At 40.3% G+C, this 25,843-nt stretch overlaps 1 protein-coding gene across 1 annotated transcript; it reads right to left on the bottom strand.

The window, feature by feature from the left end:
• Positions 1 to 14,253: 14,253 nt before the first annotated feature.
• LOC130435700 (uncharacterized) lies at positions 14,254 to 25,838 on the bottom strand. Its single transcript, XM_056766479.1, has 35 exons — positions 25,769 to 25,838; positions 25,560 to 25,673; positions 25,333 to 25,434; positions 25,014 to 25,102; positions 24,609 to 24,807; positions 24,400 to 24,513; positions 24,195 to 24,272; positions 23,883 to 23,971; positions 23,455 to 23,653; positions 23,246 to 23,359; positions 23,019 to 23,120; positions 22,700 to 22,788; positions 22,295 to 22,493; positions 22,086 to 22,199; positions 21,881 to 21,958; positions 21,569 to 21,657; positions 21,142 to 21,340; positions 20,933 to 21,046; positions 20,706 to 20,807; positions 20,387 to 20,475; positions 19,982 to 20,180; positions 19,773 to 19,886; positions 19,563 to 19,640; positions 19,250 to 19,338; positions 18,824 to 19,022; positions 18,615 to 18,728; positions 18,395 to 18,493; positions 18,117 to 18,205; positions 17,729 to 17,927; positions 17,535 to 17,648; positions 17,319 to 17,423; positions 17,043 to 17,131; positions 15,020 to 15,218; positions 14,739 to 14,852; positions 14,254 to 14,620 (listed from the first exon to the last, which is right to left on the bottom strand). The coding sequence occupies exons 1-35, from the start codon at positions 25,799 to 25,801 to the stop codon at positions 14,396 to 14,398; spliced, it is 4,332 nt and encodes a 1,443-aa protein (XP_056622457.1). The 5' UTR covers positions 25,802 to 25,838; the 3' UTR covers positions 14,254 to 14,395.
• Between the last annotated feature and the right edge of the window lie 5 nt (positions 25,839 to 25,843).

A 25,843-nucleotide genomic window follows, 5' to 3' on the forward strand; every position in this document is an offset into this window, starting at 1 on the left:
ACGCGCCTTTTTGCCACATTCCTCCAGCGGATTTACTGAAATCAACATCAGCATGCATGCATGTGAGATCCTCCTCTAAAGATGTCTCTAGTTTGCGACAGTCCTTGGATAAGAGCGTTTCGGGTTATGCCAACTGACTCCCACTGACAGCGGCGAGACGCACTGTATGAAATGATCTGCTGAAGGAACTGATGCTCGAATCGTGCATTGATTGATTCTTTTGAACGATTCGGACGAAGTGATTCGCAAAACGTTTGTAAAACGTGTAGCGCAAGGGACACAAAGTCACCCAATCTTTTATAGAAGAAAATGAAGAACCCGCATGACAAAAATGTTATAAATAGTAGGTTGTCAAAATAAATGGTGGTAACATTGTAGCCATTATAGTAATAGGACTACTAGTGTTAATAGCTATTCTGTAGCATATAAAAAGTTGCTCTCTAGAAATATTACTATAGTAGCCTTAATAGTGTATACAGTATTTTTCTTGTGGAAACATCAGTTATGATCCTAGTAATAATAATAATAATAATAATAATACGTTGTCATTTTTATATTTTATATGATGCATGTTATCATATGCAATATATAATCACATTTTATTCCTGGTCTACGTTTTCCATTTACTCAGTACATAAAGGCTTCTTTTTATTATACAAATTAAACAAAATAATACAGAACGGAAAAAACACTTTTTTCGTCTTGTGAATAATTTGGTAGTATTTAAATCCAATAGATAAAGTTAATAATGCAAAGACGCGAATGAATCGAGTCATTAAAACGAATCGTTCGATTGAATCGTCTCGCATCGAATCTCAACGCTTGTAGGAACAACAGAGAGCACAACAATCTTACTCATGTCATGGGTCTTGAGCTTCTGTTGACTATGCTGAATCCGGAAAGAGGAGGGGCCAGATCGTGAACGAAACAAAAAAATGTGAAAGCTTCTTGTTTCAAATCCGACCGTGTCCTCACAGTCTTCTTACTAACAGCTGCTGCTGGTGATTTAGAGTATAAACCTTTCATTTATGCATTTTAAAAACAAACGATTGGGGAGTGTGCATGTGCTGGTCATCAAAACAGGTTTTGCAACCCAGACGGTTGAGAGAGAAATCTAACTTTCTTCAGCGCTATAGCTAATACTTTCAGTTATCTCTAATGTAAACAACAGTGATTATAAACTTATAGCAAGCACTATTTGCATCCAATAGGCATTCTTATTTTATTATAATGGCAAAATCTCATCAATCATTTTTTGAATGTGTATGATGCAGAAAGGCTGAGTTTAGAAACAAGGTCACATAGTTTTCTGCAAGATGACAGTGACACATTATCTCTGCATTTCATATCACTTCAATATGATATTTTTTTGTGTGTTCTTTGAAGTTTGTACAATAATAGCTAAAATACAATCTGAGATTAGAAGAGGCACTTGTGCAGAAGAAACTAAATGTTTTCCACGTAAGTAGCCTTTTTACATTTATATGAATATAAATATTGGATATTTTGATATAACTATAAATAAATAAATGATTTTCTTATGGATAAGTATTAAGTCGAGGCTAAATGCGAATCTTATAAACCTTAGTGGAAGATTAATTTATTTTTTGGCCATCAGAAACTGTGGTACGGTGTCTGTTCTCACACACACATAGTTGGGTTTCTTTGTTTTATGGGGACTTCCCGTAGACATAATGATAAACTATACGCTCTATATTCTAGCCCTACACCTAAACCTAACCATCACATGAACATTTTACATTTTTAAATAAACATAATTTAGTTTGATTTATAAACTGTCCCAACAAGGTCAAATACTGATATTACTTCCTCTCAAGTAGATGTTTGTTATTGTTGTAATGTAATTCACTTTGTACTGTAATGTTTTCCAACCGTTGAATGTGGCATGTCTTCACTGGAACCCATCCAATAACTTCTGTTCTGTGCAGGCGCTCATGTGTTTTGGAGGAGGCGTGGCTTTGGATGGTGATTCGCGAGAGGGAGGGATCGTATGATTGCACTGCTAGCAGGCCATAGTGAGCATTTTCCATATAATCTTTCGCCTTATGCAGTGGGAAGCAGTCAAGAATATGAATGCAAGAAAGGAGGTCTGAGGATCGTTGGGTAGGCATCCTCTGTGTTTGTGGGATAACTGATTATAGAAATATATAGCATACTTATCTTTCCTTGCCATTATCCAAAGTTATACAGCCACAAAGACATATGCCTAAACACTTATAAGTTATTTTCAATTCTACAGCATAATGGTTAAGAAAAGGCATTGTAATATATTCCTATGTATGTAGTAAATGCATGGGATAATCGGCGAGCCATGCAACACTTCATTGCCAAGTTAAAGCTGTTATTGATGTTAACAGTGTATTTTTTTACCAGACAGTTTAAAATTACATTAATTTTCGTCAGTTAATTTCAAATATTGATCAAACTTATTAGAACCACAAGTGCATTAAACAAGTGGTTTCTGAAGCTGTGGTATGCGTACCACTATATAGTGGTACTTGAAGACACCCCTAGTGGTAGCCTACGTGACACGACAGGAAATCTTTTGTTATGAACTCTCATGTGAGACATGGCGTGGGAACCCAAGTGCAGGCAGAGGCAGGAACAAACAAGGAGGTGAAGGGGTTAACAGATTTATTTAACAAATAACAAGACTAACAAAACAGGTAAAACAAAACCCACGAGGGGGAAAACAAGACAGGATAATATATATATAAATAAAGACAAGGACACTAACCAACTAAACTAAGAAAACAAACACTGGATACAAACACTAAACTACACTTACTTTGACAAGGGAATACAGGAAACAGGAACAAGGACAACTTGGCATAGCGACGAGAACAAGAACATGTACAGCGTTCAACGTACAAGAACACGTAATCACCTTCAGCATAAAACATTCAATGCACGAGCAACGAGACAAAGAAACATGAGGAGTCTTTATAGGGAGACAATGACAGGATAATTAATAGGGGACAGGTGAAACAGATGAAACACTAAGGGGAAGCTAATGACACGAAATGGCGGGAAACACAGACGAGACTCGGGGAGAGTATGGAAGCCCAAAAGGTCCAAAATCTCTCTCCCCACATGAAACAGGGAATTCTGCACTGGTTCTGTCCCAAGACCAAGAATAAGCCAAACAAGATAGGCAGAACCGTGACAGAACCCCCGCCTTAAGGAGCGACATCCTGACGCTCCTCAAGGAGACCCACAGGACAAGACAGACTGAGACATAGACAAGACTAAACAAAACATGGAAAACAAAATCAGTGGCAGACAGGCAAGAATCAATAGGGGATTAGGGTGACTTAATAAAAATAACAAACAAGGGAGGGGGGGTGGGGGCAAACAAGAAGACATGGGAAGTCCAAAAGGGGGAGGGCTGGGTGGGAAAGTTCCAGCCCTTGGGGACGCGCCAGGGCGCGGAGCCCCAGGGGACTTGACAGGGGTAGTCCTGGGGGGAACTGTCCTAGTCCCCTGCAGGACTGTAGGGCTGGACCACGGCTGGAACGCCGGGCTGGACCAGGGTTGGAAGATCGACTTGACGGCGGCTGGGCAGCCGGACTTGACGGCGGCTGGGCAGCCGGACTTGACGGCGGCTGGGCAGCCGGACTTGACGGCGGCTGGGCAGCCGGACTTGACGGCGGCTGGGCAGCCGGACTTGACGGCGGCTGGGCAGCCGGACTTGACGGCGGCTGGGCAGCCGGACTTGACGGCGGCTGGGCAGCCGGACTTGACGGCGGCTGGGCAGCCGGACTTGACGGCGGCTGGGCAGCCGGACTTGACGGCGGCTGGGCAGCCGGACTTGACGGCGGCTGGGCAGCCGGACTTGACGGCGGCTGGGCAGCCGGACTTGACGGCGGCTGGGCAGCCGGACTTGACGGCGGCTGGGCAGCCGGACTTGACGGCGGCTGGGCAGCCGGACTTGACGGCGGCTGGGCAGCCGGACTTGACGGCGGCTGGGCAGCCGGACTTGACGGCGGCTGGGCAGCCGGACTTGACGGCGGCTGGGCAGCCGGACTTGACGGCGGCTGGGCAGCCGGACTTGACGGCGGCTGGGCAGCCGGACTTGACGGCGGCTGGGCAGCCGGACTTGACGGCGGCTGGGCAGCCGGACTTGACGGCGGCTGGGCAGCCGGACTTGACGGCGGCTGGGTAGCTCCGGACTGGGTAGCTCCGGACTGGGTAGCTCCGGACTGGGTAGCTCCGGACTGGGTAGCTCCGGACTGGGTAGCTCCGGACTGGGTAGCTCCGGACTGGGTAGCTCCGGACTGGGTAGCTCCGGACTGGGTAGCTCCGGACTGGGTAGCTCCGGACTGGGTAGCTCCGGACTGGGTAGCTCCGGACTGGGTAGCTCCGGACTGGGTAGCTCCGGACTGGGTAGCTCCGGACTGGGTAGCTCCGGACTGGGTAGCTCCGGACTGGGTAGCTCCGGACTGGGTAGCTCCGGACTGGGTAGCTCCGGACTGGGTAGCTCCGGACTGGGTAGCTCCGGACTCGGGATCGGTTGCTGCACCAGACTGGACGCTCCTCCACCCTGGCTCCTCCTCCGGAAAATCGGACCCTTGGCTGGGCCCGAGGAGGACAGAGGGTTTTCTGGGACAGAGGAGTCTACTGGCAGCGTCCCCGAGTCTCTCCTCCCCCGTTCATCTTGGGCCCCACCAGAGGAATCGGCGACCATGGAGCTCAAGCCAGCGGGTACGGAGTCCCCCAGGGCTGCGGTGGCCAGGACGAGATCCTTCGGAGCGCTCGACCGCGAGGTGGAAGTCCCAAGTGGAACCTCGCCTCCGGGATCACTCCGGTTGCTCACGAACCTGACCATGTCCGCAAACCCCAGGGGAGCCAGCAGCCTCTTCTCTGACGGCGTGAGGGGCCGAGTGAGGCAGCAGTTGAAAATTGTTTTCAACTCTTCCTCTCCAAACTCGGTCATCACCGCCGCCGTCGAGAATAGCTTGGCGAACTCCCGGTCACCGACACTCCCCTGGCGGAGTCCAAGCATTAAGTGGGCCTGAAGCGACCGTGGAACTGACCCCTTACCGTCCATGCTGCCTGCTGGGTTCGGATCTGGCTCGTGCATTCTGTTATGAACTCTCATGTGAGACATGGCGTGGGAACCCAAGTGCAGGCAGAGGCAGGAACAAACAAGGAGGTGAAGGGGTTAACAGATTTATTTAACAAATAACAAGACTAACAAAACAGGTAAAACAAAACCCACGAGGGGGAAAACAAGACAGGATAATATATATATAAATAAAGACAAGGACACTAACCAACTAAACTAAGAAAACAAACACTGGATACAAACACTAAACTACACTTACTTTGACAAGGGAATACAGGAAACAGGAACAAGGACAACTTGGCATAGCGACGAGAACAAGAACATGTACAGCGTTCAACGTACAAGAACACGTAATCACCTTCAGCATAAAACATTCAATGCACGAGCAACGAGACAAAGAAACATGAGGAGTCTTTATAGGGAGACAATGACAGGATAATTAATAGGGGACAGGTGAAACAGATGAAACACTAAGGGGAAGCTAATGACACGAAATGGCGGGAAACACAGACGAGACTCGGGGAGAGTATGGAAGCCCAAAAGGTCCAAAATCTCTCTCCCCACATGAAACAGGGAATTCTGCACTGGTTCTGTCCCAAGACCAAGAATAAGCCAAACAAGATAGGCAGAACCGTGACATCTTTATATTTATTTCTTTTTTTAAATACAATTTCAAATATTATACGGGATCATTAAATACGGGATACATTTCATAGCCTATGTGCAATTTTAATACAGTTGTATGATTTATTGTTTGCTTTTCATTGGTCGATGACGGCGTGTGATAGGCAGCTCAAACAGAGAGAAGGACTAGACATGGTTTGTGATTCTTTCTCTCTATGGGCAGTTTTCCGGACACGGTTTAAGACTAGTTCCAGATTAACTGAAATGTTAGAGGTGTCTTGATCGAAAACAATTTACACTGACATATCTTAAAATATATCAGTCTATATCTCGATGCACACCAATAATTTTTTTGATGACTATTAATTTGACTATAAGGCCTAGTCCTGGTTTACATTTGGGCACATGGCAGACGCTTTTATCCAAAGCGACTTACATTGCTTTATCCTATACATTTTACATAGGTATTTGCAATCCCCTGGGTTCGAACCCACAACCTTGCTCTTACCACTGAGCTACAGGAAAGCTTTAAGATATCCATGTTCGGGAAACCGCCCCTATATTTTACGATGAGCTGTGTGTAAATTAAGTTTCTCATGTATTTCTGAACTTGAACCTCTGTTTAAAGCTGTTGTTAACATGTGTCATTAGGTCATTAGGTGAAACTTGGAACAACTCATTTTATAAAAGGTTTGATAACCACTGCATTAAATAGGTTAAATGCACAACTTCCAGTCAATCCGAATCAAGTATTCAAACTGACTATGGTATAAAAAACAAAAAACTATAATAAAATAAAATGATATCCATAAACATATCAAAATATAAATATATAATACAATTAATACATATTTTAAACTTAGGTAATGGTGTTTGGAAAATAGAAAAAAATGGAAATGTACTTAACAAAAATGTTGGTTTACAAAACAGTACTGTTTTATATATAAATAGTGAGCATGGGCATGAATCATGATGTTGAAACTCCCGAAAACAGTTTCTTGCAATTGTTAATTTTCAACAGTTATGTTATAAATGTTCCTTTTTTTTGTTTGTGACAAGTCTTGCAGATGTGAAATGGATACAACTGCTCTGTGTACTTTCAATATGTGTGTGTGCAAGTATGTGTTTATGTTCATGTGTCCACATATAAATCCAAGAGACCAGCTGTGTGGAGCTTGGATTTGGCAGAGAGAGAGTTGATAAAAATGTCATGGAAACCAGCTGCACCTGTTTCGACTGTATTTTTCATCATGTATGTAGAGAAAAAATCTTTCTGTAATGCTTGTGAAACAGATGAAACCATTTTAATTCCCTTTACCAGATTTTTTCTGTTTAGCCTTGTGTCTCTTGCATGTGAACTTCTACTTTCTAATAATCAAATGCTGCATGATTATTTGTTTTTCCTGGAATATTTAGAATTTTTAGCATTGAGAGTTTATTCATACATTTATGTTGGACTTTCTCCACATTTTATGAAACCTCTTTTCTTAACAAATATATACATAAATAATGCCTGAATGGGTAACAGGGTTGTATATAGTATTGAATAGGTACTTAAAATCTAATAATAACAAGGTGGAATGGTTAAGCTTGATGAATGCAGTCAACACTACAATAGGTCAAAATATGTAACGATATTACCCGTTCTTTTTCATGCTGAAATGGTTAAAATGATGTACAATCGTTGTCTACAGGGTGACAAACCCTTAGACAAACACCATCATAATACTTAATTGTGCAAAAAGGACTATTACTCTTTTATATAATGATACATGTCCATTCATTTTCTCAATTCTTTTCTCAAGATAATTACAGAGGTAATCTACTGTATAACAGGAACCCGGTAATGACTGCTGAATTCATGCATAAAGTAACAACCAACAGGATGGAAGTCTATTTGCTGTGGTCTGGCTGTCAATTTCATTGCATGCTATGCAATTTGAGCTTATAGCTATTTCAGAGACAGAAGAGACAACCATTTGTGCTTTTTATCATGTGCTTCTTCTTTATTCATCATCACCTCAGCAACTTTCATTATAATACTAGTGCTGAAAGATCACAAATGTATTGATATTTTTGCACGATTCATCCATCTTTTGGTTCTGTACTCTCCTCCTCTCGTGTTGCATCGTATTTGTGAAATACTGACAATATTGATCCCAACACCTTTTTAGTCATTTCACTCACTCATGCAGGCAAGGCCATTTTTCTGCTTACCTGCTTATCTCTCTCAGTCCTCATCTTTGTCTTCAAAATATGCAAGCCAAAAAAATATGCAGAATTATATGATTGAATCAGATTTATGTCCTGAAAATTCATGACGTGCTGTAGTTATACTGTATATATTTACACTATAAAGTTACTTACATTGCACCTTGGATTCCATCAGTATATTCATTCAATAGACTTTCAAAAGTTTGGTGTACTGTATTACAGTTCTGGTTTAGCACTGATAATGACTAATAATATTGCAAACTTTATTTATTTTACCAGCTAATATAGTAATTCATCATTACAACAAAATAAACGCCAGAGTGATTGTGTTTAGATTAAAAAGGCTCTATTTTGACATAATGCAGGCTGATATTATCCAACTTTTTGCAAGGCTGTTCACCAAAGACTCACAAATAAGTAAATGGACATGAGATATTGATATCAGTTGATATCAGGTAGATGGTACAGGAGACATAAGCAAGCTAGACATGAACCTGCTGTTTCTTAATAGTCATATACAAAAATATTTGACCATTTGAGGCAATTAACCAATCAAAAGTAAGTATGCTAGGAAATAAACCCATTTTTATGCACGCTAATTTATGTTTAAATACACATGCAGTCCTGTCCCTGGTTACATGAATATGCTTGCTTAAACAATGATTAGTAAGCTATTGATAACCAAATTATTGCATTTATCAACATTGAATTGATAAAGTTATTTCAGACAGGACTCAAATGAAGAATGAAAATATAGAGAAAACTCATTTGATCTGAGGTGTATTTATACTCAGCATCCAAATATGTTGTCATCAAACATTTTCCCTAAAATGTAAGACACAGCCTTATTACACATGCTGTTTCAAAACTAGTCCGAAAGGTGCTTAAATATGACTTGGTAAACAAACCCTTGTTATTCATTTCCTATTAAGGTTGTTTTGAGGATTAGGAATGTTCATCTTTTCATCTGTGACAATAACCGTATTAACAATAACGTCAGTTCAAGATGTAGGCTTGATGATTGTCTTCTTGGACTGGTCTGACAGCATGAGAAAGCAGGCTAATAGTTAGAGCCATAACTTAATGGTGCACTAAAGCATTTAACTTCAAGCTATGCAGGGTAAAATGCTGAGTTTCATAAGAGGTCTCCTAATGGGCTGTATCTCGCTTTCCTGGAGCCCAAAGAATTGATTTTCTCCTCCATTGCCACCTGTATAAAAATATTTTACCTCATCTTTCATTTTTCTGTTCACAGTAACTCCCCTCCCACACACACCACCAACCCCTGTCCAACATTTTGTAAAGTTTACTAAGGGCATAGAATTTAGGTTATGAAGTAAATGTTTTGCACAAAGATTAATACATCTTCCCTGAAGCAAATTTTGGAAACATGTAATAAAAGTGTAAATGTGCAGCATTGGTGAGAGGGAACATTTATGCACTAATATGCAGTAGACATCATTTCACAAGGTAAACACATTTATTCAATTTGACCCTAAAACTGTTTTAATGGCAAAAGACCAAAATATAGTTTATTTCCAGACTTGATACATAGGCCTTGACTATTGATATAAATCTATCTACCTGTCTCTGTCTGTCTGTCTGTCTGTATATATATATATATATAGGCCTATGTATATAGGTTGGTTGCTTCAATGATAAAGAATTGAAGTCCACTTCACATCTGAATAGTTCCTGGCCATAAAAAATACAATGTGCTGAAATTTGTCAAAACCTTGGTTAAAGAGATTAACCGTCTACTGTTCTACTGAGAAGGATTGCAGTTTGTCGAAAGGGACAAAGAGAGCACACTGATAGTTTATGGGAGCTGTCATTTTAGAAGAATAATTCCCAGGACTGTTAAATACATAACGCAGAATTGTCAATACGATTCATCAGAAGTTCCAGTTCCTTCCCAACACTTTGGTGTGTCACAGATTCACATGATATCAGACTTGCTGCAACAAAATCTTTTTCTTTGTCACTCAAGCGAGAACTCGTCTTTCTAAGAGGGCTATATGTCCTTACATGCTACCTCATGATGCCTAATTCTGTAAACCATGAACAGAAAAAAATCTGTAAAGATGGTTTGATATGAAATTACTTGCAGGCAATTTACAAAACTTTAATTTCTGCTGTTTAAAGCAATCGTTCACTTTACAATTACAATTTCATGATAATTCATTCACCATACATAATTCATGTCCGCGTGTTTATGTGTTCTGTCGAAAAACAAATTGTGGCTTCTGAGGAAAGCTTTCCCGGGTTCTTATCCATATAATGGACTTCAACGGAGGGCTGTGGTCCATTTCAGTTTCACCAAAGCTTTAAAAGGCTCTACACGACACAAGCCGATGAATAAGGGTGTTGTCTAGCGAAACTATACGCCTTTTCTATGAAAACAAAAAAATATACACTTTTTAAACATAAACATATAGCTTTTAGGGTAAAATATGTGTGATTTAATTTCTATTTCTGTCTTATACAAGTACATCTTTCCTTGTCTAAGGAGGACTTTAAATAGACTTCTATTGTTTTTTTAAGATAAAGCTAGAAAGCTGTGCCTAACTTTCTTAAAACACAAATTGCATGATTATAGTATTTTTACAAATGACGACATCCCCAAATGGAGGTTTTGCTCCCCAAAAATATAGTTAAGTGGGTACAAACACACACACACGTTCAGTGATTGTGATTGTGATAAAATTGATATTTAACTGACTCAAAATAACTACTTAAACTAGCAAGCACCAACATTATTGTCAGACTATGCTACTAAATCATTAATCTTTACAATAGTGTTTGTGATAAGACTTAGAGGGAGAATGTTTGGTTATGGGAGCACAGAGAATAGTTTAGGGGGCGGGGGACAGGAAATAGCACTGAAATTGGGCCAGCCTGTTGAGACTGACCCAAACATGGTCACAGAACTACAGAGGGAGAGTCAATTCAACTCGAATTGAAACCCCTGCATAGACTTCACAATAGGTCAAATATCAAACCTTGCACTTTGACCAGCCAGTGTTTGCTTTGAGATATTACTTTATACTCCAGGATACAGAAACCATTTAAGGACAGACTGAGGAAGGAGGGCCTACACATTTCTTTACACATACAGCTGTGACTCAACTTTGTAATATGTTTTTGTAACAGTATTTTTTTATTTACTACTGCTATGAAAATACATTACTGACTTTGTTCTTTACAATATATCGTGCATTACGTCCTTAATCATCGATGACAGTCCAAAGCCTGTTCCTTAGTAGTTCTGGCATGTGGAATTCAATGTGTTTGAGTCACTGTGATTTAACACCTGCGAAACCAAGAAAACATACAAATCCCAAAAGGCTTTGTTAGTTACAGTGGGCAGTTTCACTTCTCAAAGACTCATCCCAATAGACTTAAACACAATCCATTGACTCTTAAGGATGTAATAATGGAATAACTGTATTATTATGTTGCCATGAAAGCTGACAAAAAACGTTCATTATGATTTGTTTGAAGTGCTGTGTAAGAACAATGTAAAAGAAGAGGATAAACCAACAGGTTGCTGGAAGCTCATTTACATTCACAGGGTGCATGTACCATACTCGGCATCACAGAGCTCTGTAAATCAAGCACCTAGGAGTGACTAATCTGTGAAATGGCTTGGGCAGGCCTGCACTTTTAAACACAATTTACAGCCTCCAAGCAGGCGGACTGATATCGCTTCGGTCTAGTTTATGAGGTAAAAAAGTTTGCAGCGACACAGAAGAACCCAGAATTTACTGCAATGTAGTTACATCATCTTCAAACACACATCACGTCTACTGTACTTGTCGAGTGGGCAGGCTAGGCGGTGCTTTGCCTAGAGCCTGCTCAATGAAAGTACTGTGTTGTTTCACTATTTGTACACCTTCATGCTACATCTCTATCAGCAGAATCCCTGAACATGGTTCATGGCTTTACTTCCTCCCTGTGTCAGGATCCTGTCCTTCCTATTCTAAGTTTTCGTGCATTATGGACAGGCTTGTGACAGTACCATGTCTTGTGTGTGTGTTTTGTCTTGTGTGGAGACACGTGGCGGTTTGTTTTGACATGTCGCCGCGTGTCCTCCTGTCTCTCGTTTAGCTCCGCCCCCTTGTTTCTCCTATATCATCCCAGTTTCATCTCCCTCACCTGTCCATTCATCTTCCCGCCAGTCTCCATTCATGTTAAGTCTTGTCACCTGTCCTTCACCGTCCCTGTATTATTAGCCCTCATCAGTTATCCCCTTTATACTGTATATTCCTGTTCTTCCCCAGTCTTTGCCGGTTCATTTCTAATGTTATATTCCTCTGTGCTTCCCGATTGTGTCATTGTGGATCACGTGTTTCTATGGATTTACCCTTTTTCGTGTTGGATTTATTATTTGGGATTATTCATCGTGTTTGTATTATCCTCCTTGTAGATAGTTTTTGGTTCGATGTCTTGTATTTATCATGCTTTTCCCCATCGAGGGTGTTTGTTTTCTTGTTTTATAGTAATGTCTTTTTGTTAACCCTTCACTTGCCTGCGCTTGGATTCTGTCCACCGTTCCTGACACCCTGCTCTTTAAGTCATCAAGGTCAAGCAAATGAACCGATTAACACGGGTTAGGTTTTGGTAAAATCACAAGAAGCTCTTGGAAGCATCAGTTAAAATGGTTGAAATATGATAAATAATACAGCAGTGTATAAATGCATATGGAAATTATTTACAGTTGTTGTTGCAGGGTTACTCTACATACCTTATCTGTATTTACTTGTATCTTATTGTAAATGACAAAGCTAACATCCTATTTTCTTCTGCGTGGTGAAAATGCAGGTAAAACAATTTGTGTTGGTCGTTTTATTATTTGTGAATATTCATTTGTGTTAGATATTTCCTGAGACATTCCACTGTCCACATATGTCAAACTGGAACTATTTTACAAATTCAGCTAATAACCCTACTACTGTCCAGAAACAAACACTTTTTGACAAATTTGGAACGAAATGTTCATACGACTGATTTCCATGTTTTAAGCAAACTCATTTGTCCTTAAATTTTGTCCTCTTTAGCTTTTTATCCATGAACACATTTGAAACGGCCATTCATGCATTTGTGTCCACTCGCCTGGGCTATTGCAAATCACTTTATGTTGGTGTCTCTCAGTCCTTTATCTCGTCTTCAGCTAGTACAGAATTCTGTGGCCAAACTTCTTACAGGAGAGCGTAAGCCACTCATGTCACACCCATTACACGCTCACTGCACTGCACCTATCAAATACAGGGTTGAATTAAAATTTTTACTGTTTGTTTATAAAGCTCTTAATAACCCAGTTCCTCAATATTTAACGGATCTCCTGCTCCCATACACTCCCCCCGGAACCTTGAGATCTTGTGAGCTTGGGTTACTCATGGTTCCCAGATCAAGACTTAAAAATTTAGGTGATCGCACCATTGCAGCTATTGGCCCGAAACTCTGGAATAGCCTACCGTCTCCATTTTTAATCCCAGACTCAAAACACACCCATTTTCTCTTGGTTTTAACGTTCCTTAATTGATTATTCTTATCTTATTTTTGATGATGTTGCTAAATGTACTGGCATACTGTTGCATTAGTCATTTTATCTGCTTATAAAGCACTTTGGTCCGCCTCAGTGGTTTTTAAATGTGCTTGAACATTGATTCATTTACTCATCCTCAGTTGTCCAAAATCTGAATGAATTTCTTTGTTCTGATGAACACAGAGGAAGATATTTGGAAGAATGCTTTCAAACATGACAGCATTTTTTTTTTGAACGATCTGTTGGTTGTAGTGTTCGACTACAATTCTGCTCTGCTGGAATGACGTTTTTTCCTAGTGACTTGTTTTTCTTAATTTTTTTGTCCTTATTTTATGTTTTTTGGTAATGAAGTTATTCACATTGTAGTAATAACAAAATATTCTCTTTATTCAGTTCATCACTATAATTTCAGACATACAGTAATCGGGGTTCACTGACTTCACTGAAGAACCTGTAGAAAGAGTTCCACCTTGTGGCCATTACTGTAAATACGTTTTCTTTTTTAGATGGATTGAAATAGGTTGTGCGTCTCTAAAGTCTAGAAGCTTCTTTGTTAATCTTATTTTTTTGTGAATCTCAGGATTCAGCTGTAGGAGTGTTTGCTTGATCTCTCATGAAGTTTCTTTAGTCATATCAGTTGTCATGAGATTTCATTATCAAAAGTATTTTACAAATCTAAGAATTATAGACGTTCATAGATTCTTACAATTTCGTTAATAAACAATGTATGGATATAGGGGCAGTGTTTGTATTGTGAAGCAAAACTATTAACACGAACCAAGCTGTAAAGTTTTATTTGATTTGCATGTCATTTCCATAAAACAAGTAACTTTAATGTTATGGCTGAGCCCACTGACATGCTTAATGTGTAAATGATAGGATGAAGACATGCATGATTTTCACATGTTTTTCAAAACTCGTCACTTTCTTTGACAGTGTTTTTGAGCATGAGATGGAGGACCCCGTTGAGTGTGATGACCACGTTCATGACCATGGTGTTGACCACGTTCATGACCATGGTGTTGACCACGGTCATGACCATGGTGATGACCACGGTGATGACCGGAAGGACGAATACAAGCACCTCCCATATCCCCGTGAGTGTAATGAAAAGTGGGAGGAGAAACACTAATGCCTGCCTTTTCCTGTAAAACAACAAAGAAAGGTTTTAAAATTAAGCCTGTGGATTGAGCTACAAAGAAGAGAGGTGATGCAAAACTGTAAAAAAAATGCACAAATTTAGCATATTTCTGTGTAACCCACCATCATAAAACCGAAGATGCCAACAGAGACATCCCCAGAGATAGCAAGCGCAGCTACTTTGTCCAAAGTTATGCGTTCCTTAAACATGTAGAGTTCTTGGCCGTTTACATGCACCTGCCAAACGAAGCCAGATTAACAGTTTTAAACTCACACAAACACTTTTGCAGAAAAATGCTAATAATCCTTAATAAAGCTTTGTAACTATTAAGCAATTATTTAGCAAGATTTTTTCCGTAAACGTGTGTAAATTTATAGTGCATGCATGGACGTATTCAACACACCTTGTATCCATGGGGCGTGAAGAAAATGAGCAACTCAAAAGCTTGTCCCTTTTTAAAGCAACTGATTGAGCCTTGTTCCTCATTTTGCCATTTTCCATTCTTACGGGTGTTCATGGCAACCTTAAGGTCCAATCGCGGGTTGAAGTGGAAAGCAATGTCGTTATTCTCAGATGGCCCAGTCAGGAAGTTTATTACAATCCTAAACGAAGTTGTGGTATTAAGATTAGTAAATTAAAATCAATTAAAATATATTTCACGGAGCAGATACAATTGTAATTCATACTTTATTCTGAATTCACCTAAAATTTGTCTTGCCTTAAATATCCCAGCCTTTTTTTTTCAATATTACATATATGGATATTCTGCCACACTCAATAATGAAGACAGGACAATTTCATGCTTGATCAAACCACAACAGAATTTGTTGTGTTCATTAAAAAGCATTATAAAGAAGAAATTGGTTACAAAGTTCACGTCATGTCAAAATTACCATAATAATAAGACATTTGGTAAAATGTTGGCAACTGACATTTCTGGTACATCATTGACGACTATATTAGGAAAAAAACTGTAATGTTGAACACAAATTTAGATATTTAGAATAATTTAGAAAAGCAAACAGGTCTGGGGCACCTTTGACTACCATTTTATTTTTTCTGCTTTGGTAGTCAATGATGTCCCAGAAGTGTCAGTTAACAACATTTTTCCAAATATCCTTCTTTCGGTTCAGCACAACAAAGACATTTATACAGGTCGGGAACAACTTGGGGGGGGGGGGAATTCATGATAAAATTTTGGGTGAAGGGCTTATGACGTGAATGATTCAATTTCCCTTGATCTTTGGATATATAGGAGATATTGGTGTCATTTATTGGTGTCATTGGTGACCAGGAATTTACGTCAGGATCCAGTTTGTAGACTACAGCTCGGCCTTCAACACCATAATCCCGGACCTCCTTCTGACCAAGTTTACCCAGCTCTCTGTGCCAACCTCTACCTGTCAGTGGATTATTAACTTCCTGTCGAACAGGCAGCAGCTAGTGAGGTTGGGGAAATTTAAATGTACCATCAGCACCAGAGCTCCTCAAGGATGTGTTCTTTCTCCACTGCTATTTTCACTCTAAGCAAACAAATGCACCTCTACAGACCATTCTGTCAAACTGTTGAAGTTTGCAGATGACACCACAGTCAATGGCCTTATTCAAGTCGGTGATGAATCTGCTTACAGAAAGGAGGTTGCTCAGCTGGCTGCCTGGTGCAGTGAAAACAACATAGAGCTGTAAGACGGTGGAGATGATAGTGGATTTCAGAAGGAAACCTCCATCACTTTTCCCCTCACCATCCTGGACAGCACTGTGGATACTATGGAGTCAACTAGGTTCCTGGGCTCCACCATCTCTCAGCACCTGAAGTGGGAGTCCCACATAGACTCCATTGTAAAGAAGGCCCAGCAAAGGTTAAACTTCCTCCGTCAATTGAGGAAGTTCAATCTACCACTGGAGCTACTGACCCAGTTCAACTCAGTGGTCATGGAATCTGTTCTGTGCACTTCAATAACTGTTTGGTAAGGCTCGGCCACCAAATCAGACCTACGAAGACTACAAAGGAAAGTTTGTAGTGCTGTGAAGATTATTGGTGCTCCTCTGCCCAAACTTCAGGACTTGTACGATTCCAGAGTGAAAAACAGGGTAAAGAAAAATCATCATTGACTCACACCCTGAACACAAACATTTTGAACTGTTGCCCTCTTGCTAGCGCTTTAGAGGACCAAACACCAGGACTTCCAGACACAGAAGCAACTTATTTTAAAGGGGAAAACAGGCTCATAAATATCCTAGATTTCTATGTTTCGGGGGCAAAAAAACTAAAACTGAAAAAGATCTCACTGTTTAACTGATCCCTTCCTTTTTATGTTATCTCAAAACAAATAAAAGAACAGCCAAAGTAGTCAAACATTTTAGAAATACATGAACAGGAACATTAACCTCTGATTCATCCATGGTGCTTTTGTGTCTGTACTTACATCTTGGCATTACTAGCAACAACACCCTGCAAGAAGAAGGACATGCCTGGTTTCACTCCCCCAGAAATTGGGCCAATATAGGGAATTTTCTGTAATAAAAGCAACAAAGTAGGCATCAGTCCCATCATGTCTACCACAATGTTGTGGCAGGATTGAAAAAAATGTCATGTTTACATGTTTACACACTATTGATTAAACCTTTTTCAGGCACCACATTTTTCGTTACTTGCATTTTAATGTGCATTGAGAGGGAACTGCAGAATATAAGTCACTCACAGGATTTTGGACTGGAAGTAAGAGGTCTGACTGGAAGCTGCGGATTTCAAACTGCGAGCTGCCCAGACTGAAGAATTTCCTGCCCAGTGAAGATGTGCTCCAGTCCTGAGGTAAAAGAAAGGGTGTCTTAAGAAAAGTCTTGAGAAAGTATTGAGAAAGGTCTTTTTCACAATTTATAATAACATGTCTCATGAAATTAAATGAAAAATGACTTACTTGAATTAAGTCACAAAGATTCATGACGACATCTCCTGAAATATTCAACACTGAAATTTTCTCCAGTGGTATGCGGTGCTTGAAAAGGTAAATCTCGTTGCTGTTCACATATACCTGATAAATCAAAGCCAAATGGACTATATGAAGAAAACATTGTGTCTATCTTAAAATGTTTTGTGTGTCAAAGCACATACCTGAAATCCTTCAATTTTGATGACAATACACATCTCAAATGCTTCTCCCATTTTGAAGGGGTTGTCAGCAGCAAATTCCTCAGCCTCCCATTTTGCGTTTTTGCAACTGTTCATGGCCACATTCGAGTTGTATCGGACATTGAAGTGAAAAGCAGTGTCATCCTTGTCAGATTGCCCAGTCTTGAAGGTAACTGAAAACCTTTGTGGAAGTTGAGATGTGTCACAGCAATTAAATGTAAAAGACCTTTCACGATGAGTTCCTACAGCATAAACCTTCTACACTTGAAAGTACAGCATACAATAATGCTCGAAATCAAATGTGGTTTAATATTTACTGTTTATTGATAGTGTCTACATTCTAGTTTTCTTTATGAATTGCATTACTTACCCGGGACCTTTACTACCAACAACTCCCTGCAAGTACAAGGCCACACCTGCTTTCAGTCCCCCGGAAATCGGACCCACATATGGAAGGGCCTGTAGTAAGCACAATAAGAAGGCATCAGACCTACTTACCCAGGACCTTGCAGCCAGTTTTTAACTCACTTAAAATCAGAAATGTCCACTGTCATCACAATTTTGGCTCTACCTTATACAATGTTATTTATATTTATAAAATATTTCCTCCACATTGCATATTGAGCATTTACTGGATCTTTGACTCACAGGATTTTGGACTGGAAATGAGAGTTGCAACTGTGATGTGGAAGACGACCAACGCAGGGAGCTGCTCAGTTGGGTAGCAAATGAAGATGTGCTCCACTTCTAAAAAGGAGAGATAAGGTACATAAACAAAGTTTAGTCACCATATGATTTCTATTGGCTTCAAAAACAATATTATTTATGTTTGAGCATTAACAGAACTGTAAAAAAACATTTGACTCACTTGAACAAAGGCAAAAAGGTTCAGAATCACATGTCCGACAATAGTTATCGCAGACACTTTTTCCAGTGGTATCCGGTGCTTGAATAGGTAGTGCTCATTGCCGTTCACGTATACCTGAGGAATGGAAAGCAAGGGGTCGGTGTGAAGACTACTTCATAGCTGTGATTGGGGCATCTTGAGAGTTTTGGTTCATTAATCACATACAGTACCTGATATCCTTCAGGTTTTATGACAATAAACATGTCAAAAGCTTCTCCAATTTTGAAGGGATTGTCCGGACCAAATTCTTCAGCCCCCCATACTCCATTTGTGCGCGTGTTCATGAACACATTCGAGTTGTATTGGGGATTGAAGTGGAAAGCATGGTCATCCTTGTCAGACAGCCCAGTCTTGAAGTTTATCTCAAACCTGTAAGAAAGTTGAGGCAGGTTACAAGCACCTGATTCCGAATGACAGCAGGCTGTTTTAGTCTTTTGAATCCCACAATGCATTCTTACATCTAACCTCACTTCAGATCACAAAGGCTTTAATACTTAGCACATACTGATGGATACATTGTTTCCTAAACAACATTCCAGGAGTACATACACTGTTTATATGATTGCAGATAATTAGCTAGTGAAAGTATTGCTTACCTGTCACCCGTAGTGCCAGCAACTCCCTGAAAGTACAAGGCCAGTCCTGCTTTCAGCCCCTCAGGAATCGGCCTTACATAGGGAAGGGACTGCAGCAGGCAAAATAAAGAGGCATCAGTCCTGTATTACCCATGACCCTGCAGCATGTTTTGTATTTAATGAAGTAAAAGAGTTCTTTAGGCGTCGCATTTCTGACATTTTGGTGGGACATTAGCTTTTTGTGTTGAATAACTGTATTTAGCTGCAATTGTTTCTTTAAGTTCTTGCACGTTAATGTACACTGAGAAGTTACAGTAAATGTTCTGTCACTCACAGGGTTTTGGACTGGAAGTGAGAACTCTGACTGGATGGTGGAAAGGCCCCAGCGCAAAAAGCTCAGCCGGTTCCAGTTCTAATCAGAGGGAAAAATAAATTTATTTAGAATGATCTTTACTCTCCACATCATTTTGATTGATTAACTACACATAATAATTTACACTACAGAATTACGGAAGTATTTCATCTAAAGAAATGTTTTACTTACTTTTATGAAGCCAAGAAGTTTGACGACAAGATCTCCTTGAATTTGTAACGCTGAAACTTTTTCCAGCGGTATGCGATGATTGAACAGGTAGCACTCCTTGCCATTTACGTGTACCTGATGGATTGAAAGCAAGGGGTCGATGTGAAGACAACTTCTTTGCTGCGATTAAGGCATCTTGTGCTTTTGGTTTCACAAAGCATGTACTGTACCTGGTATCCTTCAGGTTTGATGACAATAAACATCTCAAAAGCTTCTCCCGCTTTGAAGGGGTTGTCAGGGCCAAATTCCTCAGCACCCAATCCTCCACTTTCGCAACTGTTCATGACCACATCTGAATTGTGTCGGGGGTTGAACTGGAAAGCAGTATCATCCTTTTCAGACTGCCCGGTCTTGAAGTTTATGAAAAACCTGAGTGGAAGTTGAGGTGTGTCAAAGCTACTGAATCCAAATGCCGAGAAACCTTTTTCAATTCTTCAAGTTCAATAATGCATTCCTACAGCCTAAAAGTATTGCACTTCCAATCATAAATGTTTCAATATTCAATGTGGATTGATGAAAAGCATCTTTTTCTGATGACTTTTTATGACATTAGTCTTGCTAAATATATTACGTACCCGGGACCTTTACTACCAACAACTCCCTGCAGGTACAAAGCCAATCCTGCTTTCAGTCCCCCGGAAATCGGACCCACATAAGGAAGGGCCTGTAGTAAGCACAATAAGAAGACCACAGACATATCTTAACACGGACCTTGTAGTGGGTTTTGAACATATTGAAAAGGAGCATTTGGAATTTCCTGAGGCATCACAGATTTGACACAACAGTGCAGAATCTACCATTTGGTTAAAACACAGTTTTCATGCACCGCAGATTTATTTAATGCTTCCTCTGCATTGCAAACTAAGCAGTCACTAGAAAGGATCTTTCACTCACAGGAGTTTGGATAGGTAGTGAGAGCTGCGAATGTATGGTGGAAGGCGTCCAGCTCAAGAAGCCCCTCTTCACTTGCGTAGCAAATATAGATGTGCTCCACTTCTAATGAGGAAGACGAGATAAAGTACATACAAAGATCTTCATTCACCACGAGATTAACACTGATTTCTCACACAGAATCGTTCAAGTTTGAGTATAAGCAGAACCGTTAAAAACATTTGACTTACTTGTACAAAGGCAAAAAGGTTCAGAATCACATGACCACTAATAGTTATCGCAGACACTTTTTCAAGTGGTATCCGATGCTTGAATAGGTAGTGCTCATTGCCGTTCACGTATACCTGATGAATGGAAAGCAAGGGGTCGGTGTGAAGACTACTTCATAGCTGTGTTTGGGGCATCTTGAGAGTTTTGGTTCATTAATCACATACAGTACCTGATATCCTTCAGGTTTTATGACAATAAACATGTCAAAAGCTTCTCCAATTTTGAAGGGATTGTCCGGACCAAATTCTTCAGCCCCCCATACTCCATTTGTGCGCGTGTTCATGAACACATTCGAGTTAAATCGGGGGTTGAAGTGGAAAGCATAGTCATCCTTGTCAGACTGCCCGGTCTTGAAGTTTATCCCAAACCTGCAAGAAAGTTGAGGCAGGTTACAAGCACCTAATTCCGAATGACAGCAGGCTGTTTTTAGTCTTTTGACTCCCGCAATGCATTCTTACATCTTACCTTACTTCAGATCACAAAGGGTTTAATACTTAGCACATACTGATAGATACATTGTTTCCTAAACAACATTCCAGGAGTACATACACTGTTTATATGATTGCAGATAATTAGCTAGTGAAAGTATTGCTTACTTGTCACCCGTAGTGCCAGCAACTCCCTGAAAGTACAAGGCCAGTCCTGCTTTCAGCCCCTCAGGAATCGGCCTTACATAGGGAAGGGCCTGCAGCAGGCAAAATAAAGAGGCATCAGTCCTGTATTACCCATGACCCAGCAGCATGTTTTGTAATTAATGAAGTAAAAGAGTTCTTTAGGCGTCGCATTTCTGACATTTTGGTGGGACATTAGCATTTGTGTTGAATAACTGTTTTTATATGCAACTGTTTCTTTAAGAACTTGCACGTTAATGTACACTGAGAAGTTACATTAAATGTTCTGTCACTCACAGGGTTTTGGACTGGAAGTGAGAACTCTGACTGGATGGTGGAAAGGCCCCAGCGCAAAAAGCTCAGCTTGTTCCAGTTCTAATCAGAGGGGAAAATACATTTATTTATATCGATCTTTTCTCTCCACATTATTTTTATTGATTTACTAAACAGATTAATTTAGACTACAGAACAAGCATATTTTATAAAGAGATTTTTTACTTACTTTTATGAAGCCAAGAAGTTTGACGACAAGATCTCCTTGAATTTGTAACGCTGAAACTTTTTCCAGCGGTATGCGATGATTGAACAGGTAGTACTCCTTGCCATTTACGTGTACCTGATGGATTGAAAGCAAGGGGTCGATGTGAAGACAACTTCTTTGCTGCGATTAAGGCATCTTGTGCTTTTGGTTTCACAAAGCATGTACTGTACCTGGTATCCTTCAGGTTTGATGACAATAAACATCTCAAAAGCTTCTCCCGCTTTGAAGGGGTTGTCAGGGCCAAATTCCTCAGCACCCAATCCTCCACTTTCGCAACTGTTCATGACCACATCTGAATTGTGTCGGGGGTTGAACTGGAAAGCAGTATCATCCTTTTCAGACTGCCCGGTCTTGAAGTTTATGAAAAACCTGAGTGGAAGTTGAGGTGTGTCAAAGCTACTGAATCCAAATGCCGAGAAACCTTTTTCAATTCTTCAAGTTCAATAATGCATTCCTACAGCCTAAAAGTATTGCACTTCCAATCATAAATGTTTCAATATTCAATGTGGATTGATGAAAAGCATCTTTTTCTGATGACTTTTTATGACATTCGTCTTGCTAAATATATTACGTACCCGGGACCTTTACTACCAACAACTCCCTGCAGGTACAAAGCCAATCCTGCTTTCAGTCCCCCGGAAATCGGACCCACATAAGGAAGGGCCTGTAGTAAGCACAATAAGAAGACCACAGACATATCTTAACAGGGACCTTGTAGTGGGTTTTGAACATATTGAAAAGGAGCATTTGGAATTTCCTGAGGCATCACAGATTTGACACAACAGTGCAGAATCTACCATTTGGTTAAAACACAGTTTTCATGCACCGCAGATTTATTTAATGCTTCCTCTGCATTGCAAACTAAGCAGTCACTAGAAAGGATCTTTCACTCACAGGAGTTTGGATAGGTAGTGAGAGCTGCGAATGTATGGTGGAAGGCGTCCAGCTCAAGAAGCCCCTCTTCACTTGCGTAGCAAATATAGATGTGCTCCACTTCTAATGAGGAAGACGAGATAAAGTACATACAAAGATCTTCATTCACCACGAGATTAACACTGATTTCTCACACAGAATCGTTCAAGTTTGAGTATAAGCAGAACCGTTAAAAACATTTGACTTACTTGTACAAAGGCAAAAAGGTTCAGAATCACATGACCACTAATAGTTATCGCAGACACTTTTTCAAGTGGTATCCGATGCTTGAATAGGTAGTGCTCATTGCCGTTCACGTATACCTGATGAATGGAAAGCAAGGGGTCGGTGTGAAGACTACTTCATAGCTGTGTTTGGGGCATCTTGAGAGTTTTGGTTCATTAATCACATACAGTACCTGATATCCTTCAGGTTTTATGACAATAAACATGTCAAAAGCTTCTCCAATTTTGAAGGGATTGTCCGGACCAAATTCTTCAGCCCCCCATACTCCATTTGTGCGCGTGTTCATGAACACATTCGAGTTAAATCGGGGGTTGAAGTGGAAAGCATAGTCATCCTTGTCAGACTGCCCGGTCTTGAAGTTTATCCCAAACCTGCAAGAAAGTTGAGGCAGGTTACAAGCACCTAATTCCGAATGACAGCAGGCTGTTTTTAGTCTTTTGACTCCCGCAATGCATTCTTACATCTTACCTTCACTTCAGATCACAAAGGGTTTAATACTTAGCACATACTGATGGATACATTGTTTCCTAAACAACATTCCAGGAGTACATACACTGTTTATATGATTGCAGATAATTAGCTAGTAAAAGTATTGCTTACTTGTCACCCGTAGTGCCAGCAACTCCCTGAAAGTACAAGGCCAGTCCTGCTTTCAGCCCCTCAGGAATCGGCCTTACATAGGGAAGGGCCTGCAGCAGGCAAAGTAAAGAGGCATCAGTCCTGTATTACCCATGACCCAGCAGCATGTTTTGTAATTAATGAAGTAAAAGAGTTCTTTAGGTGTCGCATTTCTGACATTTTTGTGGGACATTAGCATTTGTGATGAATAACTGTTTTTATATGCAACTGTTTCTTTAAGAACTTGCACGTTAATGTACACTGAGAAGTTACATTAAATGTTCTGTCACTCACAGGGTTTTGGACTGGAAGTGAGAACTCTGACTGGATGGTGGAAAGGCCCCAGCGCAAAAAGCTCAGCTTGTTCCAGTTCTAATCAGAGGGGAAAATACATTTATTTATATCGATCTTTTCTCTCCACATTATTTTTATTGATTTACTAAACAGATTAATTTAGACTACAGAACAAGCATATTTTATAAAGAGATTTTTTACTTACTTTTATGAAGCCAAGAAGTTTGACGACAAGATCTCCTTGAATTTGTAACGCTGAAACTTTTTCCAGCGGTATGCGATGATTGAACAGGTAGCACTCCTTGCCATTAACGTGTACCTGATGGATTGAAAGCAAGGGGTCGATGTGAAGAAAACTTCTTTGCTGCGATTAAGGCATCTTGTGCTTTTGGTTTCACAAAGCATGTACTGTACCTGGTATCCTTCAGGTTTGATGACAATAAACATCTCAAAAGCTTCTCCCGCTTTGAAGGGGTTGTCAGGGCCAAATTCCTCAGCACCCAATCCTCCACTTTCGCAACTGTTCATGACCACATCTGAATTGTGTCGGGGGTTGAACTGGAAAGCAGTATCATCCTTTTCAGACTGCCCGGTCTTGAAGTTTATGAAAAACCTGAGTGGAAGTTGAGGTGTGTCAAAGCTACTGAATCCAAATGCCGAGAAACCTTTTTCAATTCTTCAAGTTCAATAATGCATTCCTACAGCCTAAAAGTATTGCACTTCCAATCATAAATGTTTCAATATTCAATGTGGATTGATGAAAAGCATCTTTTTCTGATGACTTTTTATGACATTAGTCTTGCTAAATATATTACGTACCCGGGACCTTTACTACCAACAACTCCCTGCAGGTACAAAGCCAATCCTGCTTTCAGTCCCCCGGAAATCGGACCCACATAAGGAAGGGCCTGTAGTAAGCACAATAAGAAGACCACAGACATATCTTAACAGGGACCTTGTAGTGGGTTTTGAACATATTGAAAAGGAGCATTTGGAATTTCCTGAGGCATCACAGATTTGACACAACAGTGCAGAATCTACCATTTGGTTAAAACACAGTTTTCATGCACCGCAGATTTATTTAATGCTTCCTCTGCATTGCAAGCTAAGCAGTCACTAGAAAGGATCTTTCACTCACAGGAGTTTGGATAGGTAGTGAGAGCTGCGAATGTATGGTGGAAGGCGTCCAGCTCAAGAAGCCCCTCTTCACTTGCGTAGCAAATATAGATGTGCTCCACTTCTAATGAGGAAGACGAGATAAAGTACATACAAAGATCTTCATTCACCACGAGATTAACACTGATTTCTCACACAGAATCGTTCAAGTTTGAGTATAAGCAGAACCGTTAAAAACATTTGACTTACTTGTACAAAGGCAAAAAGGTTCAGAATCACATGACCACTAATAGTTATCGCAGACACTTTTTCAAGTGGTATCCGATGCTTGAATAGGTAGTGCTCATTGCCGTTCACGTATACCTGATGAATGGAAAGCAAGGGGTCGGTGTGAAGACTACTTCATAGCTGTGTTTGGGGCATCTTGAGAGTTTTGGTTCATTAATCACATACAGTACCTGATATCCTTCAGGTTTTATGACAATAAACATGTCAAAAGCTTCTCCAATTTTGAAGGGATTGTCCGGACCAAA

Source organism: Triplophysa dalaica, chromosome 14 (assembly GCF_015846415.1).
Source record: "Triplophysa dalaica isolate WHDGS20190420 chromosome 14, ASM1584641v1, whole genome shotgun sequence".
NCBI lineage: Eukaryota > Metazoa > Chordata > Actinopteri > Cypriniformes > Nemacheilidae > Triplophysa > Triplophysa dalaica.

Bases quoted from the DNA above. Each gene is read 5' to 3' on its own strand.
- LOC130435700 (XM_056766479.1), bottom strand. From the start codon at position 25,801: ATGTTTATTGTCATAAAACCTGAAGGATATCAG. The intron at 21,658-21,880 runs GTGAGTGACAGA...TGCCTGCTGCAG, and splicing joins CACTTCCAGTCCAAAACCCT to GCCCTTCCCTATGTAAGGCC. The intron at 14,621-14,738 runs GTGGGTTACACA...GTTGTTTTACAG, and splicing joins GCATCTTCGGTTTTATGATG to GAAAAGGCAGGCATTAGTGT.